At 43.7% G+C, this 17,386-nt stretch overlaps 1 protein-coding gene across 2 annotated transcripts; it reads right to left on the minus strand.

Annotated features, from left to right (window-relative positions):
* Positions 1-3,861: 3,861 nt before the first annotated feature.
* POLR2D (RNA polymerase II subunit D) lies at positions 3,862-14,489 on the minus strand. Of its 2 annotated transcripts, XM_060153099.1 has the most exons (5): positions 14,386-14,489; positions 12,115-12,295; positions 6,414-6,509; positions 5,164-5,206; positions 3,862-5,055 (listed from the first exon to the last, which is right to left on the minus strand). In XM_060153099.1, the coding sequence occupies exons 1-4, from the start codon at positions 14,456-14,458 to the stop codon at positions 5,182-5,184; spliced, it is 375 nt and encodes a 124-aa protein (XP_060009082.1). In that variant the 5' UTR covers positions 14,459-14,489; the 3' UTR covers positions 3,862-5,055; positions 5,164-5,181. The 2 variants fall into 2 exon arrangements, with proteins under 2 accessions (XP_060009082.1, XP_060009081.1); XM_060153098.1 differs by lacking the exon at positions 5,164-5,206.
* Positions 14,490-17,386: the final 2,897 nt, after the last annotated feature.

Below are 17,386 nucleotides of genomic sequence, written 5' to 3' on the forward strand. Positions count from 1 at the left end.
GTATGCTTTATCCTTTTTGAAATTGGGGTCCTAAGATTTTAAAATTTATTTTTAAAAGCTCTTTATAAACGTCTTCACCCTTTGCTCGTCTTCTCTGCTATAAATTTTCTCTCGATTGCCTTTCTAGTGATTTTACACAATTTAAAATTATGTAATCAAGTCTTTTTTATTTCTTCTATCATTAAGTATAGAAAGTATTGCTTGTCAAGTATCTTCTAATTTCCATTGCCTTTGAATATGGAGAACTGTTAAGTTCCCTATTAACAAGGGGAATGTATTTAGGACACATGCAGACACGGGCTGGTGTTGAAATGGCTCAGGAGGTAGAGGTTAGTCTGAATTTAAAAGGACATCAGTCTGTGAATCCGGGAGTAACCTGTGCCTGGACCATATTTATTAGTAGAATTACAAAATATAAATATCAGAAGCCTTAAAAGGTAATAAACCTTGGAGTTTTGCTTTTTTAAATTCAACGTACAAGTTATCAGCCTACTGAAAAGGCAGAATTAATTAGGAAAGAGGTTCTCACCACAAGATGAGGCATTCATCTTTTCACTATTCCCAAATGTTTCCTTAAAACAGCCTTCATAATTTTGTCCTTGAGCATAAGTACTAAAGAGGCAGATTTTTAAAAAGAGAATGTGTATTATACACAAAAATTGGATTCAGCGATACATAGAAAGTGATATACATCTTTAGACTTCCAAACTCTGGGGACCCCTTTTGGATGAATGCTCTCCCATTATTACTGCTCCTCCTGTGAGCACTGTCAGTCTTGCTGTAACGCTCAGTGGTTTGCAGGACATTTGTGTTGGGAGCTAAGAGCTGTGTTGTCCACTACAGTAGCCACTAGCTACATGTGACTATCTAAATTTTTAAATTTCAAACTTAAATAAAATTTACGGTTCATGGGACTTCCCTGGTGGTCCGCTGGTTAAGACTCCCAGTGCAGAGGGCTTGGGTTCGATCCCTGGTCAGGGAACTAGATCCCACAAGCTGCAGCAAAGAGTCCACATGCTGCAACTAAGACCTGGTGAAGCATGCATGCATAAATAAAAGCTGCTTGCAAAGAAGGCTCAAGCACAGCCAGTTCTGTAAATGCCTCTATCCCAACTGAGACAGCTAGAAAGTTGACTGAATGGAAACTAGCCTATGTGACCAATTCTTTCTGTGTTGCTGTCTACTTAAGTTCAGTTCCTCAATCCAGTGACACTAGCCTCAAGTGCTCCAGGGCTACCTGTGGCAGGCAGCCACCGCACTGGACAGTGCAGATAAGGAATATTCCTACCTTGCAGAAAGTTCTGTTGGGCAGCTCTGCCTTGTCTTCCAAAATTCCCAGGTGTCTTCTGGGCTGCTTCCCCACCTCCCCCCTGCCCCCTCACAAAGTCCTCTCCTTCAACTGTATTATTTCAGGTACATTCTCGTTCTCCCTGCACTCCAAGTCGACCTTCGGCAAACGGGGGCAGTGTATTTACTCAACACTCACTACTTAGCACCCCCTGGGAGCCACGCAAAGGGAGCGAGGCGCACAGAACCCAAGTCTGAACGTGATTCCAGTAGACAGACCTACCTTCACCTTGCTGTCGCCACTCACACTTTCTGCCTGTTTAGTCCCAAACTGCCCTCCTGCTGCTGCTGAAGGAACAGGCACGGAGAGCCACAGGCAGACACATTACCGATCACTGTTTAGGGCCTGAACTCTGTCTAGGCCCACTTTTCACCTAGGGGTTGCAAACGGGTATTTTCGTCCAGCAACTTGAGGGCAGTAGCCACATGTATTTCTTCAATATTTCAATTTCAATATTTAGATCCTTTATGACGATTGATTTTATATACTAAATTATACCAACACTGGGACTGACTACTGGCCCAGAACCCTCCTCAGGAGAAGTTTGAACTGAATATTAAGTTATCAGGAAATGCTTGTCAATATTCCTAAGTGCAACAGTTGTACTTAACAGAGGAAAGTGTATTTTTAAAATGCATGCTTAAATTTTCAATGAAGTGTCATGCTGTCTGCTTTCACATGCTTCCTAGAAAAATGTAATAAAGCAACTATGACAAACATTATTTGTTAAATGCAGCTGAAAAACATTAGGAATGATCAATGCTCTAATCTTTCGGCTTTTCTGTGCTTCAAATTTTTCACAATAAAAAATTGAAAAAATGTCACCCCACTGGCATATCCTGTGGGCTTCAATGCTTCGGGTTTTTGTTTTTTTAGTTCATTCCTTTTTATTGCTAAAAAGTATTCCACTGTATGGCTGTATCAGACTTTGCTGACCAAATCACTAACTGGTGGACACGGGAATTGTTTCCACTTTTCAGCTATTATGAATAATGCCGCAATGATTATTCACACAGAAGTCTTTGTGTAGGCTTCAATGGTTTTAGAAATAAGCTTAAAACAATAATTTTTAGTAAGAATGGCTTGTGCTCAAGCCCCATCCAGTAATGCTTTTTCAAGAGTCAAGTTTAATACATTTTTATAAAACCAAGATGACAAGAGCTTTCAGAAAAGCTTTTCTGGTTAATGTAGCTTTCTGGTGAAGTGAGGCTTTGACAACATGACATCTTTTTTTAAAAATTAATTAATTTACTTACTTATTTTTGGCTGTGTTGGGTCTTCGTTTCTGTGCAAGGGCTTTCTCCAGTTGTGGCGAGCGGGGGCTACTCTTCATCGCGGTGTGCAGGCCTCTCACTGTCGCGGCCTCTCCCCTTGTGGAGCACAGGCTCCAAACGCGCAGGCTCAGTAGTTGTGGCTCACGGGCCCAGCCGCTCCGTGGCATGTGGGATCCTCCCAGACCAGGGCTCGAACCCGTGTCCCTTCATTGGCAGGCGGATTCTCAACCACTGCGTCACCAGGGAAGCCCCTACGACATCTTTGTTTTGAATTCTGCTTTTGCAAACGGTGCAGTGAGTCTAACGATGTTTCACAGATGATTAAAGATTTTGCAGGGCCTCCTGTTCACTGGACAGTGAGCTGCTGTCCAGGACTAGACAGAACCCTGACCAGAAGGCACAGACCAGGCTTTGAGTCTGTAACATGGCATGAGGCTGCTTTTACATGTAATCCCCCAGTATGAGTTGTTGTTGTTTTAAACTGCTTCTAGTTGCCTTACTACCTGCCATTTATTAGTGCCTAACTATATGCCGGGCACTTTGCACAGTTTAATACTCCCAGGTGGCTCACAGGTGGGCACCTGGTGGAGGTGGTAGCACCGCCCTGCTCCTGCCACCGAGCACACGCGGCCTGGATTACAGCTCGGGTCTGCCATCCAGGCCTGTTCTTTTTGTTTCATTGCCTGGTGCCAACCATGGAACTGACTCTCTTAAAAGATAATTCTGCAGACTTTGAGTAGGCAGTTGGGTTTGTTTTCATAGTCTGATGCCAGTACCAGTGACCAGTGGGTATGCTACCAATTCCTTGCACTAATTTCTTTTTTTTTTTTTTTTTTTTTGGGCTGTGCCACATGGCTCGTGGGATCTTAGTTCCTTGACCAGGAATCGAACCAGGGGCCTCGGCAGTGAAGGCGCAGAGTCCTAACTACTGGACCGCCAGGGAAGTCCCCCTTGCACTAATTTCTACAAAGCAAGCTGACTATAACAGCTAACATTTACTGGGGTATAGTGTATGTCAGACACCAATAGGCTCTTTTTAATAATTTTCTCATTCAATCTTTAAAAACATCTGTGGAATAGAAACTATTATCCACATTTTACAATTGAGAACACTGAGTCTCAAAGAAGTAAAGTTGCCCAAGGATGAAAAGATTATTTCCTCAAATGCTTCTTTAATTGAGGTATGAATGACATTTCCTTCAAATAATGATCAAGAATATTGGTGACTCAGAAACCATGTCATTTCAGAAACTGAAAGACTTTATTTAAGAAATTTTATTTTTGCCTTAGTCAGCAGCTGACATAAAACCACCTTGACTTTTAAAGGCAGCTTTGTTCTTTCCCCAGCCTTTTCGCTGGACCATGAATTCACTTGGAGCCAACAAGTGCCTCAAAGAAAAATCACCAAATTGTGAAGAAAACAGGCATATTTCCCTTCAGAAAATTCAGAGCCGCAGTGTTTAGTAATTAAAGTGTTTTCTCCGCAACTAGCCTCAGATGCAGTGAGGCCACTGTAGTGGCTTGGGAAGTGGCAGGCGCCCTCCTCCCACGTCTCCTCCATCCCAGAACACCTACTGCTAAGCAGGAGGCCAGAGGTTTGGACCCGATGCCCCATATGAGGACACTATGAAGTGCTCACTCCTTCACATCTGGCCCAGGAAGGAAAAATCTGAATGTGGCAGTGACAAAGTAAGTGCTTAAAGACCACTTACTCCAAATCTATGCTGTGCAGCAATCCAAGAAGAAAGGCACAGTACTTGTCCATCTCAAGGCTGTGTGCCCCACAGCACTCAGCAGTTACCCTCAGGTGTAACTACTCTTCGCGGCAGCCTCTTCCCTGTCTCCTAGTGAAGCACAATGACGCCAAGGCGCTATCACCCTCTCTTTAAGAATTTCAAACAATGATACAGGTCTCGTTTAATTGCTCTTTTTGCATTTAGGTGAGACTGTTTCCCATACCAGTTTTACATGTTCTAGTATAGCTTCAAAAACTATGAACACACTGAAATTAAAACATGAAATAGTAGGAATCAAAAATAACACAAGGGCCAAAGACCGTGATGTGAGGCGTCCGCAGTATGGCTTAGATGCACATCACCCCACCTCACCCTTCCCAGAGGCAAGCTCAGGCAGCCACTGCAAGGCCTCTCCAAGGTTATGCTGGCCATCAGCGTCCAACGGTCGAGCCTGAAACAGCAACCTAAATCAAGACCAAGCACTGGGTTGTTCTATCCAAAGGAAGCCCAAGTGTCTTCTGCAATAGATTTTCTGTGCAAGTCAGCCCCGGATCCTGGGCCAGCGGCGCTGTGCTGGGGATGTGATGTGGCTCCCCCAGCAGCAGTGGTATCTGGAGATCAATACTGAAAGCTGCGCTTGGTCTGGATGTCATCAAGAATCTGCTGTAGCTCCTCATCTTCAAACCGCCCCTCCAGGCTACAAGAAGGAAAACAAAAAAAGTGAGCGTCGCAGCGACAGTGCTCCCCGCCCTCTTCTTTCGTGCGTGCTAATTTTCCAGCACCACTGGCCCACCTCTCCGCTTACCCCTAAACGCTGACACCTTTACATTTCAACTCTTACTTCTTTCCTTTAAAAAACATTATGAAGTATTTCAAACATATAAAAGGTATAGAAAATAAGCTCATTTAAAAAGTTATCCCCACCTGATTCCCTTTTTTTTTTGCCACACTGTGTGGCCTGCAGGATCTTAGTTCCCCGACCAGGGATTGAACCCAGACCCCCTGCAGTAGAAGCTCGGAGTCCTAACCACTGGACCGCCAGGGAATTCCCTCTCCCCTTGATTCTTTAATAAATATGACAGACACAAATCGATGGTTCTGTGTGTGCTCCCCTATTCCAATTCCTTTTCTTCCTTCCCCAGAAGTAACCATTATCCTAAATTTGGTATTCATCATCCCTACGTGTACTTTTATATTAATATTTACTATAGTATATGTAAATGTATCTACAAGCAATATGCAGTACTGGTTTTAAACTATAAGAAATGGCATCATAGGGCTTCCCTGGTGGCACAGTGGTTGAGAGTCCGCCTGCCGATGCAGGGGACACGGGTTTGTGCCCCGGTCCGGGAAGATCCCACATGCCGCGGAGCGGCTGGGCCCGTGAGCCATGGCCGCTGAGCCTGCGCGTCCGGAGCCTGTGCTGTGCAACGGGAGAGGCCACAACAGCGAGAGGCCCGCGTACCGGAAAAAAAAAAAAAAAAAAAAAAAAAAGAAATGGCATCGTATTGTATGTATCCTTCTGCAATTTTTTCACTCAAAATTCAATTTGGCATTTGTTGACATTATTCCACGTTGTCCTAGTTCACTAGTTTTTTCACTGCTATATAATAAACATTATATGATCATACAATGATTTATTTCTCCAGTCTTGACAGTTGTCCAGTTTTTGCTATCACTAACAATGCAGCAATAAACATTGGAATACATGTCTTCTTTTAAACTACGTATGCGTTGCTTTTAGGACACGTACCCAGGAATGAATTTTGGGGTCATGGGGTATATTCATCTTTAGCTTTACTGGATGTAGCCAAACTGCTCTCCAAAGTGACCATACTAATTTGCACTCCTATCATCAGTATACCAGAGTTTCAGCTGTTTCACATTTTTGCCAACAATCGGTGTGCTATAAAACCATCAATCTCATTACAAAGGCACTCATCCAAAGTTGGTGATATCTATCTAGATTTTAAATGCACACAGCTTTTAGACACAGTAATTCTACTTGTAAGAATTTATCCAATACACACAGAGCTTTTCACACCCAGTCCTAACCTTGGGATCAGAGCCTTGGACTCCTCAGCAGTCTCTGGACAAAGGTTGGCTAAACAGGCCAACTCAAACTTATGAAGCTTCTTCTGGAGCAGCAAGCTGATCACAGGGAAGAAAATCAAGACAAACAAAATCAAACAATGATGAATAGGAAAAAGGGCATCAAATGTAGCTAGCAAGGAAGAGGAAAAATAAAGCACTTGCAATCTTCCCATTATGGTTAGGTTTGCTGCAAAATCCCACTTTCAAATCACTTCCTGTTCCTCTTCCTGGAGAACAGGAAGCTACAACGAAATCAGGCAGAGACAGTGAAAGCGAGGGGAGCACACCAAGGCAGAGAATGCTTGCGATGATAACTTCTGAGAAACTGCTATGTACCTCGAGGACTATACAAGCTTTCCCCCGAGAATTTATTCTGTTGCTCTTTGCTCTTCCTACCACTGTTCTTTGCTTTCTTTGTTATTAATTTTATGTCAAACACATGATGTCAGATGTCCCCCATCTACCAGGCATCTTGACTTGAAGAAAATTCTCTTTTAAATGTATCTAAGGGCTTCCCTGGTGGCGCAGTGGTTGAGAGTCCGCCTGCCGATGCAGGGGACACGGGTTCGTGCCCCAGTCCGGGAAGATCCCACATGCTGCGGAGCGGCTGGGCCCGTGAGCCGTGGCCGCTGAGCCTGCGCGTCCGGAGCCTGTGCTCCGCAACGGGAGAGGCCGCAACAGTGAGAGGCCCGCGTACCGCAAAAAAAAAAAAAAAAAAAAAAAAAAAAAAAGTATCTAAAAAATAAACAAATACAAGCATATCTTACTTTGTACAAATCTATGTATAAACTGCATCTTATTTTAAATGTACTTCTAGTTCAAACTGTAAAAAAGAACATCATCAATACAAATCATATCCTGGATTCTCACACATCGACTTCTTAAAACAGAGGTCGTCCATGGTAAATCTGGTTTCAGAGAGGACCTTAATTATCTGTTCAGAAATAAACATTTCCTGTCCTTACCACTTGACTACAAGCCTATTAGTTATTGTTCAAAATTGAGAAAATAAAGACAGAAAAATGAAAGTCACTACCTAAACAAAGTCAATGTTACCATATTAGTATGCCATTCCAAACGTCTTTCTATGTTTTAGAATACAAACTCACTCATTTTGTTTTGTAACTTTTCGTCACCTAATAAAGCTATTTTCATTTTGTAAACAAAATACTGTAAACTTAGTTACACAGGCAGAGGTTCATAATGTAGTGTATGTATTATATGGAGGGATCTGTTGTAAAATGAACACATGTTCATTTATAAAAAATACCAAAAAACCCCCTACAAAACCCCAACATGGGAAAATAACCTGAAATTCTACCCAGAAATAACCAGTGTTAACATTTTCATGGAGAGTCCACCCGCCCTTTCCATAATTAAAAACAAATAAACAAACAAAACAAAACCAAACCCCAAAAGGAATTATAACAAATGTTATTCTGTAACTGGCCTTTTTTCACTCAACAATACAGAAGCTGTTTTCCATATTAGTACACACATAACTTTACCTTGAACATGGCATTGCACTGAAAGGTTGTGCCATAAATTTATATATCAAATTTCCTGCTGTTGAACATTTCTGTTGTTTCCAATTATTCATCATTCTAGACATCATTGTAAATGTATACTTCTTTGTGCACTTGATTGATTACTTTGTGCTTTAAAGATAAATTCCTGGAAGCAGAATTATTCAGTCAAAGGATACGATATAACTGGATGGCTTCTTTCTGAGAGACAGTGCCCTAAAAGGGCTTTACCAATATACACTCCACTGCCACCAGCAATAAAAGATGGTGCCTGTTTCCCCTACTTGTTACACTAGGTTTCCCATTCTTTTTTTTTTGGCTGCGTCAGGTCTTCGTTGTAGCACGCAGGATCTTCGTGGCAGCGTCTTTCGTTGTGGCACGTGGGCTCTTCATTGCAGCATGTGGGCTTCTCTCTAGCTGTGGCATGCTGGTTTTTCTCTCTAGTTGTGGCGCGCAGGCTCCAGGGCGCGCGGGCTCTATAGTTTGTAGCACGCAGGCTTCTCTCTAGTTGAGGCAAATGGGCTCAGTAGTTGCGGCGTGCGGGCTCAGTAGTTGTGCCGCGCGGGCTTAGCTGCCCCGTGGCATGTGGGATCTTAGTTCCCCGACCAGGGGTCGAACCCGCGTCCCCTGCATTGGAAGGCGGATTCTTTAACACTGGACCACCAGGGAAGTCCCAGGTTTCCCATTCTTTTTAAACCTACTTAGCTATTTTAGCATTTCTTTGATTTCCTAGAAGATGAACATTATTTCATTTGAATTAGATAGTCATTTGAAGTTCTGACATAAATCAAGTCATTAGAGACTAATAAATCCATTTTTTTTTTTTTTTTTTTTGCGGTACGCGGGCCTCTCACTGTTGAGGCCTCTCCCGTTGCGGAGCACAGGCTCCGGACGCACAGGCTCAGCGGCCATGGCTCACGGGCCCAGCCGCTCTGCGGCATGTGGGATCTTCCCGGACCGGGGCACGAACCCGTGTCCCCTGCATTGGCAGGCGGCCTCCCAACCACTGCGCCACCAGGGAAGCCCTTAAATCCATTTTTATAAACTGGCTGTCATCTCTTGATTATTTGTTAGAGCTCTTAACATCAAGGACATCAATCCTCTTCCCAGTTTATTCATACTTAGATTTTACTATGGCACTTTATTTCAAGATATTTATGTAAATTCATTTACTTACTCAACTAAGAATTACTTAGTGCCTACAGTGATGAATATAATCAAGTCCTCGCCCTTGCAAAGCTTACAGCCAGCTATAGTCCATCAAGTTTCCCCTCATTTAAAGTCCTGCTAACTACAGCCAAAACTGTATATTCACTCAAGTTATCACATAGCACTTCTATGCATCATAGTTTACATTTAAATCCTTAATTCCTTCAGTAATTATTTTGGTATAAGGTATACAGAGTTACAACTTCATTTAAAAATATTTTCCCAGTAACTTACAGTACCATCTTTGCCATACACTGGACTCATATAAAACATAATAGATTTGGATTTGTATCTGTTCCTGAATTTTCTATTCTGCCCCAATCATCTATCTATTCTCAGGCCAAAGTGTCACTATTTTCATTACTGTCACTTTTTAATGTATTTTAACAGCTTGTAGAGCAAACTCCCCTTCCTTTTTCTTTTTAAAAGCTTTTCTGGGGCTTCCCTGGTGGCGCAGTGGTTAAGAATCCGCCTGCCAATGTAGGGAACATGGGTTCAAGCCCTGGTCCGGGAGGATCCCACATGCCACGGAGCAACTACGCCTGTGAGCCATAACTACTGAGCCCGTGTTCCACAACTACTGAGCCTGCGTGCCTAGAGCCCAAGAGCCACAACTACTGAGCCCACGCGCCTAGAGCCCACCCGCGGCAACAAGAGAAGCCACCGCAACGAGAAGCCCGCGCACCGCAACAAAGGGTAGCCCTTGCTCGCCACGACTAGATAAAGCCTGCGCACAGCAACAAAGACCCAACACAGTCAAAAATAAATAAATAAATAAATAAATTTATTTAAAAAAAAGTTTTTCTGACCATTCTTACAAATTTTAGATCTTTGGGGGGGGCATTCGTTAATTAACTTAGTATTATTTATTTTTCACAGCAGAGGATATATTTTTCTTGGCGCCACTTAGGGAGCCTGTGCTGCTCACTGGTAGGATTCAGGTGATTGGTGCCTTCCCTCAGCCACTGGATGTTTATTTATAATGATCTATTACCACCTCATCTTAATTGAATTATACGGCAAATTATGCTTTATCAGTGGAATAACAGTAACAGCAACAAAACAAATTACAGATGTTCAAGATGGTATAACAATGAATGCACTGTCATCCAAAATCCTACTTACAAAGTTCCGAGTGTATTTGAGAATATATATCAATTACCTTGAGGCACTAAATGTATACATTAATTTGAGGAGAAATGACATTTTTACAGTATTAAGACCTCTTATTCGTGAACGTTTAAGTCCACCTTCATTTATTCAAGTCATCTTTTTGGTTCAACACTTTGCAGTTTTGTACATAATCTTTTCCCCATGCATACACCCACACTTTTCAGAACAGGCTATACTTCATATACAGCTTTATCACTTCATTTTCTGCACACCTAAATTATGTGAACATCCTTCAATTTCATTTTCTATCATAATTTTCAATGACAATATAGTAGTCCAGGGCTTCCCTGATGGCGCAGTGGTTGAGAGTCCGCCTGCCGGTGCAGGGGACACGGGTTCGTGCCCCGGTCCGGGAAGATCCCACATGCCGCGGAGCGGCTGGGCCCGTGAGCCATGGCCGCTGAGCCTGCACGTCCAGAGCCTGTGCTCCGCAACGTGAGAGGCCACAACAGTGAGAGGCCCGCGTACCGAAAAGAACAAACAAACAAACAAACAAAAAATATATAGTAGTCCATCAAATGGATTTACCACAATTTATTTAATTACTGTTGAATATTTAGTTTTTTTAAAAACTGTGACTATTATTAATAGCTCTCTGAAGAATATTTGCATATATACATCTTTTTGTCCACTTGCTTTTCCTTAGGACAGTACTTCTCAAACATTTCACCAGAGTAGAGCAAACAAGTACCCACAACCAACTCGGGGGCATAGGCACAAATGACTTTCTGCAACTGCAAGGATTTAAGTCTCATGATTTATTTCAATAATTCAGGGACTTCCCTGGTGGTCCAATGGTTAAGACTCCGAGCTCCCAGTGCAGAGGGCACGGGTTCCATCGATCCCTGGTCGGGAAACTAATATCTCGCATGCCACGTGGTGCAGCCAAAATAAATAATAAAAATAAATAAATACAACTCAAGTATTAGAAAAAAGAGATCATATATATCATTTGTTTTACTTCACAATATACTGGTATCTGTTTGCTTTAATGCAGAAATGTTTTAAACCATACCACCAAGTAACACTGATGACACCCAGTTTATAAAAACGGACTTCTCTAGTGGCTCAAATTATATCAGAACATCAAATGATTATCTAGTTCACATGAGATAATGTTCATCTTCCAAGAAATCAAAGAAATGCTAAAACAGCTCTTGTTTTCCCTGGGGCCTCCTATATACCCCAGCACCTCACTGTTTCCCAGAGCACATCCAACCAATTTGAGAAGCAATGCCTTAGGAAAAAATGCTAAAAGCCGGTCACCTTTTGAATGGTCAAGCAAAGATCCAGAAAGAATGCTCCTGATTTATATTTATTAACATAGCAAGATCTCTAGGATACATCAGGGAAATAATAAATAAATAAGCCCACTTTATTAAAAAAAAGAAAAAAAGCAAAATAAAACAATGCTGTGTGTTTATGGTGTGTATGCCAATGTATGGAACAAGCTCTGCAGGGCTAACAACAAACTTCTGACAGTAGTCACTCTGCAGGGAGGTAACTGGGATTTGGGGTACAGCAAAAGGTGGCCAAGGAGGTTTTGACCATATAAGCTATTTCAAAATTTTTTTTTTATTTATTTATTTTTTTTTTTTGCTATTTCAAAATTTTGACGAAGACATTATTTTACTTACATTAATCGTACAGATGATGCCCACGGGGTGGCGGGGAAGAGCGGGGGAGGCGGCAACAGCATGCTACGTGCAGATGTCTAATAGTCTGGATTAATAAAACTTTCTTTCAGCACTCACCTACGTACACTGGCAATGGTCTCTCTGTTTTTGAAACGACTGAAACGGGCTGTGTAGTTTAAAGTTTTCATGAAGACCTCAGAAAGTTCCTGTTCATCCTCTGCACTCTCATTTTGCTGCTTTCGATGCTCCAGAAGCATATGAACTTCTGAATTTAGAAGTGTCTCAGCTGTTTCAAACTCTATTTGTGAGAAGCATAAATGTCAGCTGAAAATATTCCTCCAAAAGTCAGTTTCTAAACGTTCCTTTTGCCTTTGAGACTATCAGCAAGTCTCTGTCCCTGCAGAAATCCAGAGGTTTCAATATCCCACAACTGTACAGTATTTTTCAGGTTTTTTTTTTTTTTTTTTTTTTTGCCATGCCGCGTGGCTTGTGGGATCTTAGTTCCCCGACCAGGGACTGAACTCGGGGCCCCCGGCAGTGAGAGCGCCGAGTCCTAGACACTGGACTGCCAGGGAATTTCTAACTGTACAGCATTTAAAAAACAAATAAACAAACAAAAACCTGAATAAAAAGTACCTAGACAAAACCTAAATATGAAAAACTGGTTTAATTTATCATGAAATTAAGAAAACCATCTCCCTCTTAGTTATTACACCATAAAAAAGAAAACAAACATATATTTCCATTATGCCCAAAACTTCCATGAAGCTATCCTATGGAAGGGAGTATTACACCTTGAGTCTATAAAATACAATACTAGAAGCAACCTATACGTCTATCAACAGATAAACAGTACTATGGTACAACCATTAAGTACTACCTAGCCCTCTGAAAGAATAGAACAGTTCTACACAATATATCATCAAATTTTTAAAAAGCTGTATGATTTCTATAGCATAATTCTATTTTTGCAAAGAATAAAGTGTATAAGTATATATTTATAAATGAGCACAGTTTGGAAGCATAAGCACTAAACTATTTACGGTCGTTTCCTCTGGGTGAAAAGGTGTGGAATTTCATGTTTTACTGTGGATATAGTAATTTTTTTTAAAAGAAGGGTACTGTTACGGCTTCCCCCACTTATTTTGTGTTTTCCAGTACCTGTAAGATATGATACTTTAAAATCTTAAGCTTTCTACTTATTTTGGGTTTTTAAATTACAAATTAAGCACATCACATTGCAAAGAGGAAGTTCTCTGATAGCAAAACGTGCTTTACTCCCAGCCATCTGACAAAGATTCTCTCCCTGACCAAACTCCAGGCTCTTTCCTGTAGCCCTCTTCTCCCCAAGGACTCAACTTTGGTCCACAGAAACTTGACGAGGGCTTCCCTGGTGGCTCAGTGGTTAAGAATCCGACTGCCAATGCAGGGGACACGGGTTCGATCCCTGGTCTGGGAAGATCCCACATGCCGCGGAGTAACTAAGCCCGTGTGCCACAGCTCTTGAGCCCACGTGCCTCAACTACTGAAGCCCGCGCGCCTAGAGCCCGTGCTCCGCAACAAGAGAAGCCAACGCAATGAGAAGCCCGCGCACCGCAACGAAGAGCAGCCCCCGCTCGCCACAGCTAGAGAAAGCCCACATGCAGCAACTTAGACCCAATGCAGCCAAAAATAAATAAAAATAAAATAAATGCATTTAAAACACTAACAAGATTTCTAATAGCTCCAGGCCGCATCCCTGGGATGACTCTAGCCCTTTACAGTGGTTGTTTATGAAAACTAAAGGCTGCCAAAATAACTGTTTGTTCCAGCCAACACTTGAAGACAGGGCCCCTGTGTCCCAGCCCAGAGCGAGGGGTGTGGGACGGTAGGAGTTAAACGCCAGTTAACAAATCCAAAAGGGTTTCAAATGGACCAACCCCCCGCTTCCCGCTTTTCGTAATTTTTCACTTCCCCGACCCTACTGAGGCCCCGCTCACTCCGCTCCTTATTCCTTCATTCTCCCTTTAATATGCCCAGTCACCTCTACAGATCGAAGTTTAGATGAGTCCACGCTTGACTCTCTGTCCCACTGCAATAGTATATTACTGATTAAAATCTGTCCTTTCTCCTTTAGTGCCAGCTTTATCTTTGACACATCCCTCCAACACTTCACAGCTTATCGGATAAAACAAACTACTTAAACAGGAGCAAGAGGCCGCCCAGGGGCAGTGTGGAGTTGGGCGCCGACGGCTCCAGGGCTGCAGGCGTGGACTCCGGCTGGCCCGCTCCCGCGGCACCTTGCCCTGCCGGCACGCATCCCCCTCCTCCCTGCCCTTCGCCGCTCCTGCCCAGGCCTGCGGCGACCACGCAGGACCACGGGGGCAGTCCGGCAGCCCCAGGCCGCACCTTTGGGAAAGATGAGCTGTGAGGCGTCCTCCTCTACGTCGCCTGCCCGCGGATCACTGCCACCGGCCGCCATCGTCTTGCCGCGCACAGCAGCCCACACCGCCGGAAGCGGAAGCGCTGAGCCGCGGCCAGGAAGGGGCGTGGTCTTGGTGACGGGGCGGGGCTCCATTGGGGATGGGCGGGTCATGGTGGTGGGCGGGGCCTCGGTGGGTGGGCGGGACCCCGACGGGGCGGGCGGAGCCGAGGGACTTGCAGCGTCCTTGCGCTTCCCTTAAGGAAGCGGAGACAGGTCAGAGCCGCGAGGTCGCGGGGGTTCCCGGAGGGCCGAGGGGCATCTTGCGCTGGTCGCTTCCGGAGAAACCGTCCTTCTCTTCTCCAGTACGCCCTTCGCCGCGCGTCGTGGAGACTGGTCACTTGACCTTTCTGAGCCTCAGCTAACTCACCGGTGAAGTGTGGATGACGATACCTGCTTCCCAGGGCGTAGGGAAGGATTAGATGAGATGCAGTAACGCGCTGACCGACCCAAGGAACTGTCGTTGATGGGAAGCTGGGTAGGTGACTCCGAAAACATACAGTGTAATTTCTTACAATGCCTTAAGCATTTAAAATGTTTGATTTGTAGTGGGATTTTTCCAATAATTCTCAACATGTGGATAGTGATATTGAGAGGCCTTGTTGGAACATTTGGATGATACTTAGAAAAGTAAGCAGGGGCTTTCCTGGTGGCGCAGTGGTTAAGAATCCGCCTGACAATGCAGGGGACACGGGTTCAATCCCTGGAATATCTGGTCCGGGAAGATCCCACATGCCGCGGAGCAACTAAGCCCGTGCGCCACAACTACTGAGCCTGCGCTCTAGAGGCCATGAGCCACAACTACTGAGCCCGCGTGCCACAACTACTGAAGCCTGCGTGCCTAGAGCCCATGCTCCGCAAGAAGAGAAGCCACCGCAGCGAGAAGCCCCGCACACCCGCAACGAAGAGTAGACCCTGCTCGCTGCAACTAGAGAAAGTCCGCCGGCAGCAACGAAGACCCAGTGGAGCCAAAAATAAATAAATAAATAAATAAATATTTAAAAAAAGAGGGGCTTCCCTGGTGGCGCAGTGGTTGAGAGTCCGCCTGCCGATGCAGGGGACACGGGTTCGTGCCCCGGTCTGGGAGGATCCCACATGCCGCGGAGCGGCTGGGCCCGTGGGCCATGGCCGCTGAGCCTGTGCGTCCAGAGCCTGTGCTCCACAACAGGAGAGGCCACAACAGTGAGAGGCCCGCGTACCGCAAAAAGAAAAAGATAAGTAAGCAAATGAAAAAGTTTCCAACCTGAGAGAAAACAGATGGCTGTACAATGAAGGAAATAATCACAGTGCGCTACTTGGCTCCGGAGTGAACCACGTTTAGGTATCATGTGAACTCTGTTAACAGTAAATGAATGAGGATATTACCAGACGAGAATATGTACTTGTATTCCTTTGATTTAAAATATAATTTTCACAAAGTTAATTTGCCTTGTATCTGTATTTCCAGAAGAAATGTATCCGGTGAATTAATGGCAGGTTCTATAGTATTGTTAGAGCTTATTACCGCCTTGAAGGGCTTTCCTACACAGTTCATTACAGCTGTGGACCGATGTCCCGAGGAGTCTGGGGACATGCAGCAGCTGGGTGTGGGAAATGGTCCTGTACTCAGCGTAGGCCCCTTTCTCTCATCTATCCATCCAACAGGGCTTCACAGAGCAACTACTACTTACTGGACTTACCATGGGCTGCCCCCAGGGCTAGCCGGATACCCAACACACACAGCAGGAGAGAAGTCAACAGGTGAAGAGAGAGGAAAGGAGAATAACAGATAACACATAGTGATGTTTCATAGGTTGGTCTGTCTACATTTTCATTCAGGAAAACCATCATAAATACTTAAGTGCAAAGCCCTGAGGTTAAAAAGATGAATCAGTCCTAGAGCTGTCCCCAAAAGGAGCTCACTAAGAGCAATTGATGCAAGATCTGGACTTATCTTCCATCATAAAAGACAGAAAGTGGCAAGGGGTATGAGAGATATGGAAGGATACAGAGAAAGAGGTCATTATGCTCCTCAAGAGCTACTATGGTTCTTTATACTGTATTGGCTCAGGGTCAAGTTCTTCAACCAGCCCAGCGAGTGCCTTTCAAAGGCAGATATTCAAGCCAAGGTCACAGACCCTAGACTGATCTGGAAGCAGCTTTACAGCACTTCCTCCACCCTCAGTCTCACAAGAACCACCGATCTCTGACCACGTGGCTTAGTTCACGTTTCAGACAACAGAATGAGTTTAAAATGGCAAATTTTGTGTTATATATATTTTACCACCACCAAAAACAAACAAAAATGGAATTCCATGCTGTTTAACTGCAAATATGGAATACTAATCTCTAGAACTATAATTTCTCTTGAAGGAACAGAATTCCTCTCACACACCCCAGAGTTATTACCAAAATCTGTGTTTAACCAGTTGTTGTGATCTATTTCCAAAATTATCATCTAACCCTGACAGCGTATACCTGTGGCCAAGTTGTAAGGGCTGCAGAACTGGGTATGTTAAAAAAAAAAAATTTTACATCCTTGCAAATAAAAATTTAAACCAAGACTGACAATATCAGCATACGGATGTTTGTAAGGTTTGAAAAATTATTCCTTGCCATTTTCTCCAAACACACCTCATCCTTTCTGGGCCACCCAAAAGCAAGAAACATTTTCCTTTAGGTCAGACCACACCAACGTCCCAGGGTCTTTGTTTAGGTTAACCTCACCCAATGACATCTTAAATTTGAGCATCCCCCCCACCCCCGAGTTCAGGTTGTAGCTTTCTAGGCAAGGTCAGTTTCACTGGAGAACCTAATGAGAACTATGAACCTTCTTTCTAGAAAAATCCGAATTTTAAAGGGTTCACAAACCTTAGTTCAGAAAAGTTGGCTCAAAAAAACCAATGGCATTTTTATGTAATGGCATTACATAAAAAAAAATAAAAGTGC

Source organism: Lagenorhynchus albirostris, chromosome 6 (genome assembly GCF_949774975.1).
Source record: "Lagenorhynchus albirostris chromosome 6, mLagAlb1.1, whole genome shotgun sequence".
In the NCBI taxonomy this organism is placed as follows: Eukaryota; Metazoa; Chordata; class Mammalia; order Artiodactyla; family Delphinidae; genus Lagenorhynchus; species Lagenorhynchus albirostris.

What these genes read in the sequence shown, in the direction of transcription:
- POLR2D (XM_060153098.1), bottom strand. Translation starts at nt 14,458, where the DNA reads ATGGCGGCCGGTGGCAGTGATCCGCGGGCAGGCGACGTAGAGGAGGAC. An exon ending in ACAGCTCATCTTTCCCAAAG is followed by an intron (nt 12,296 to 14,385) that starts GTGCGGCCTGGG and finishes TCTCACAAATAG; the next exon opens with AGTTTGAAACAGCTGAGACA. An exon ending in TCCAAGGCTCTGATCCCAAG is followed by an intron (nt 5,056 to 6,413) that starts GTTAGGACTGGG and finishes TCCTTCTTGTAG; the next exon opens with CCTGGAGGGGCGGTTTGAAG.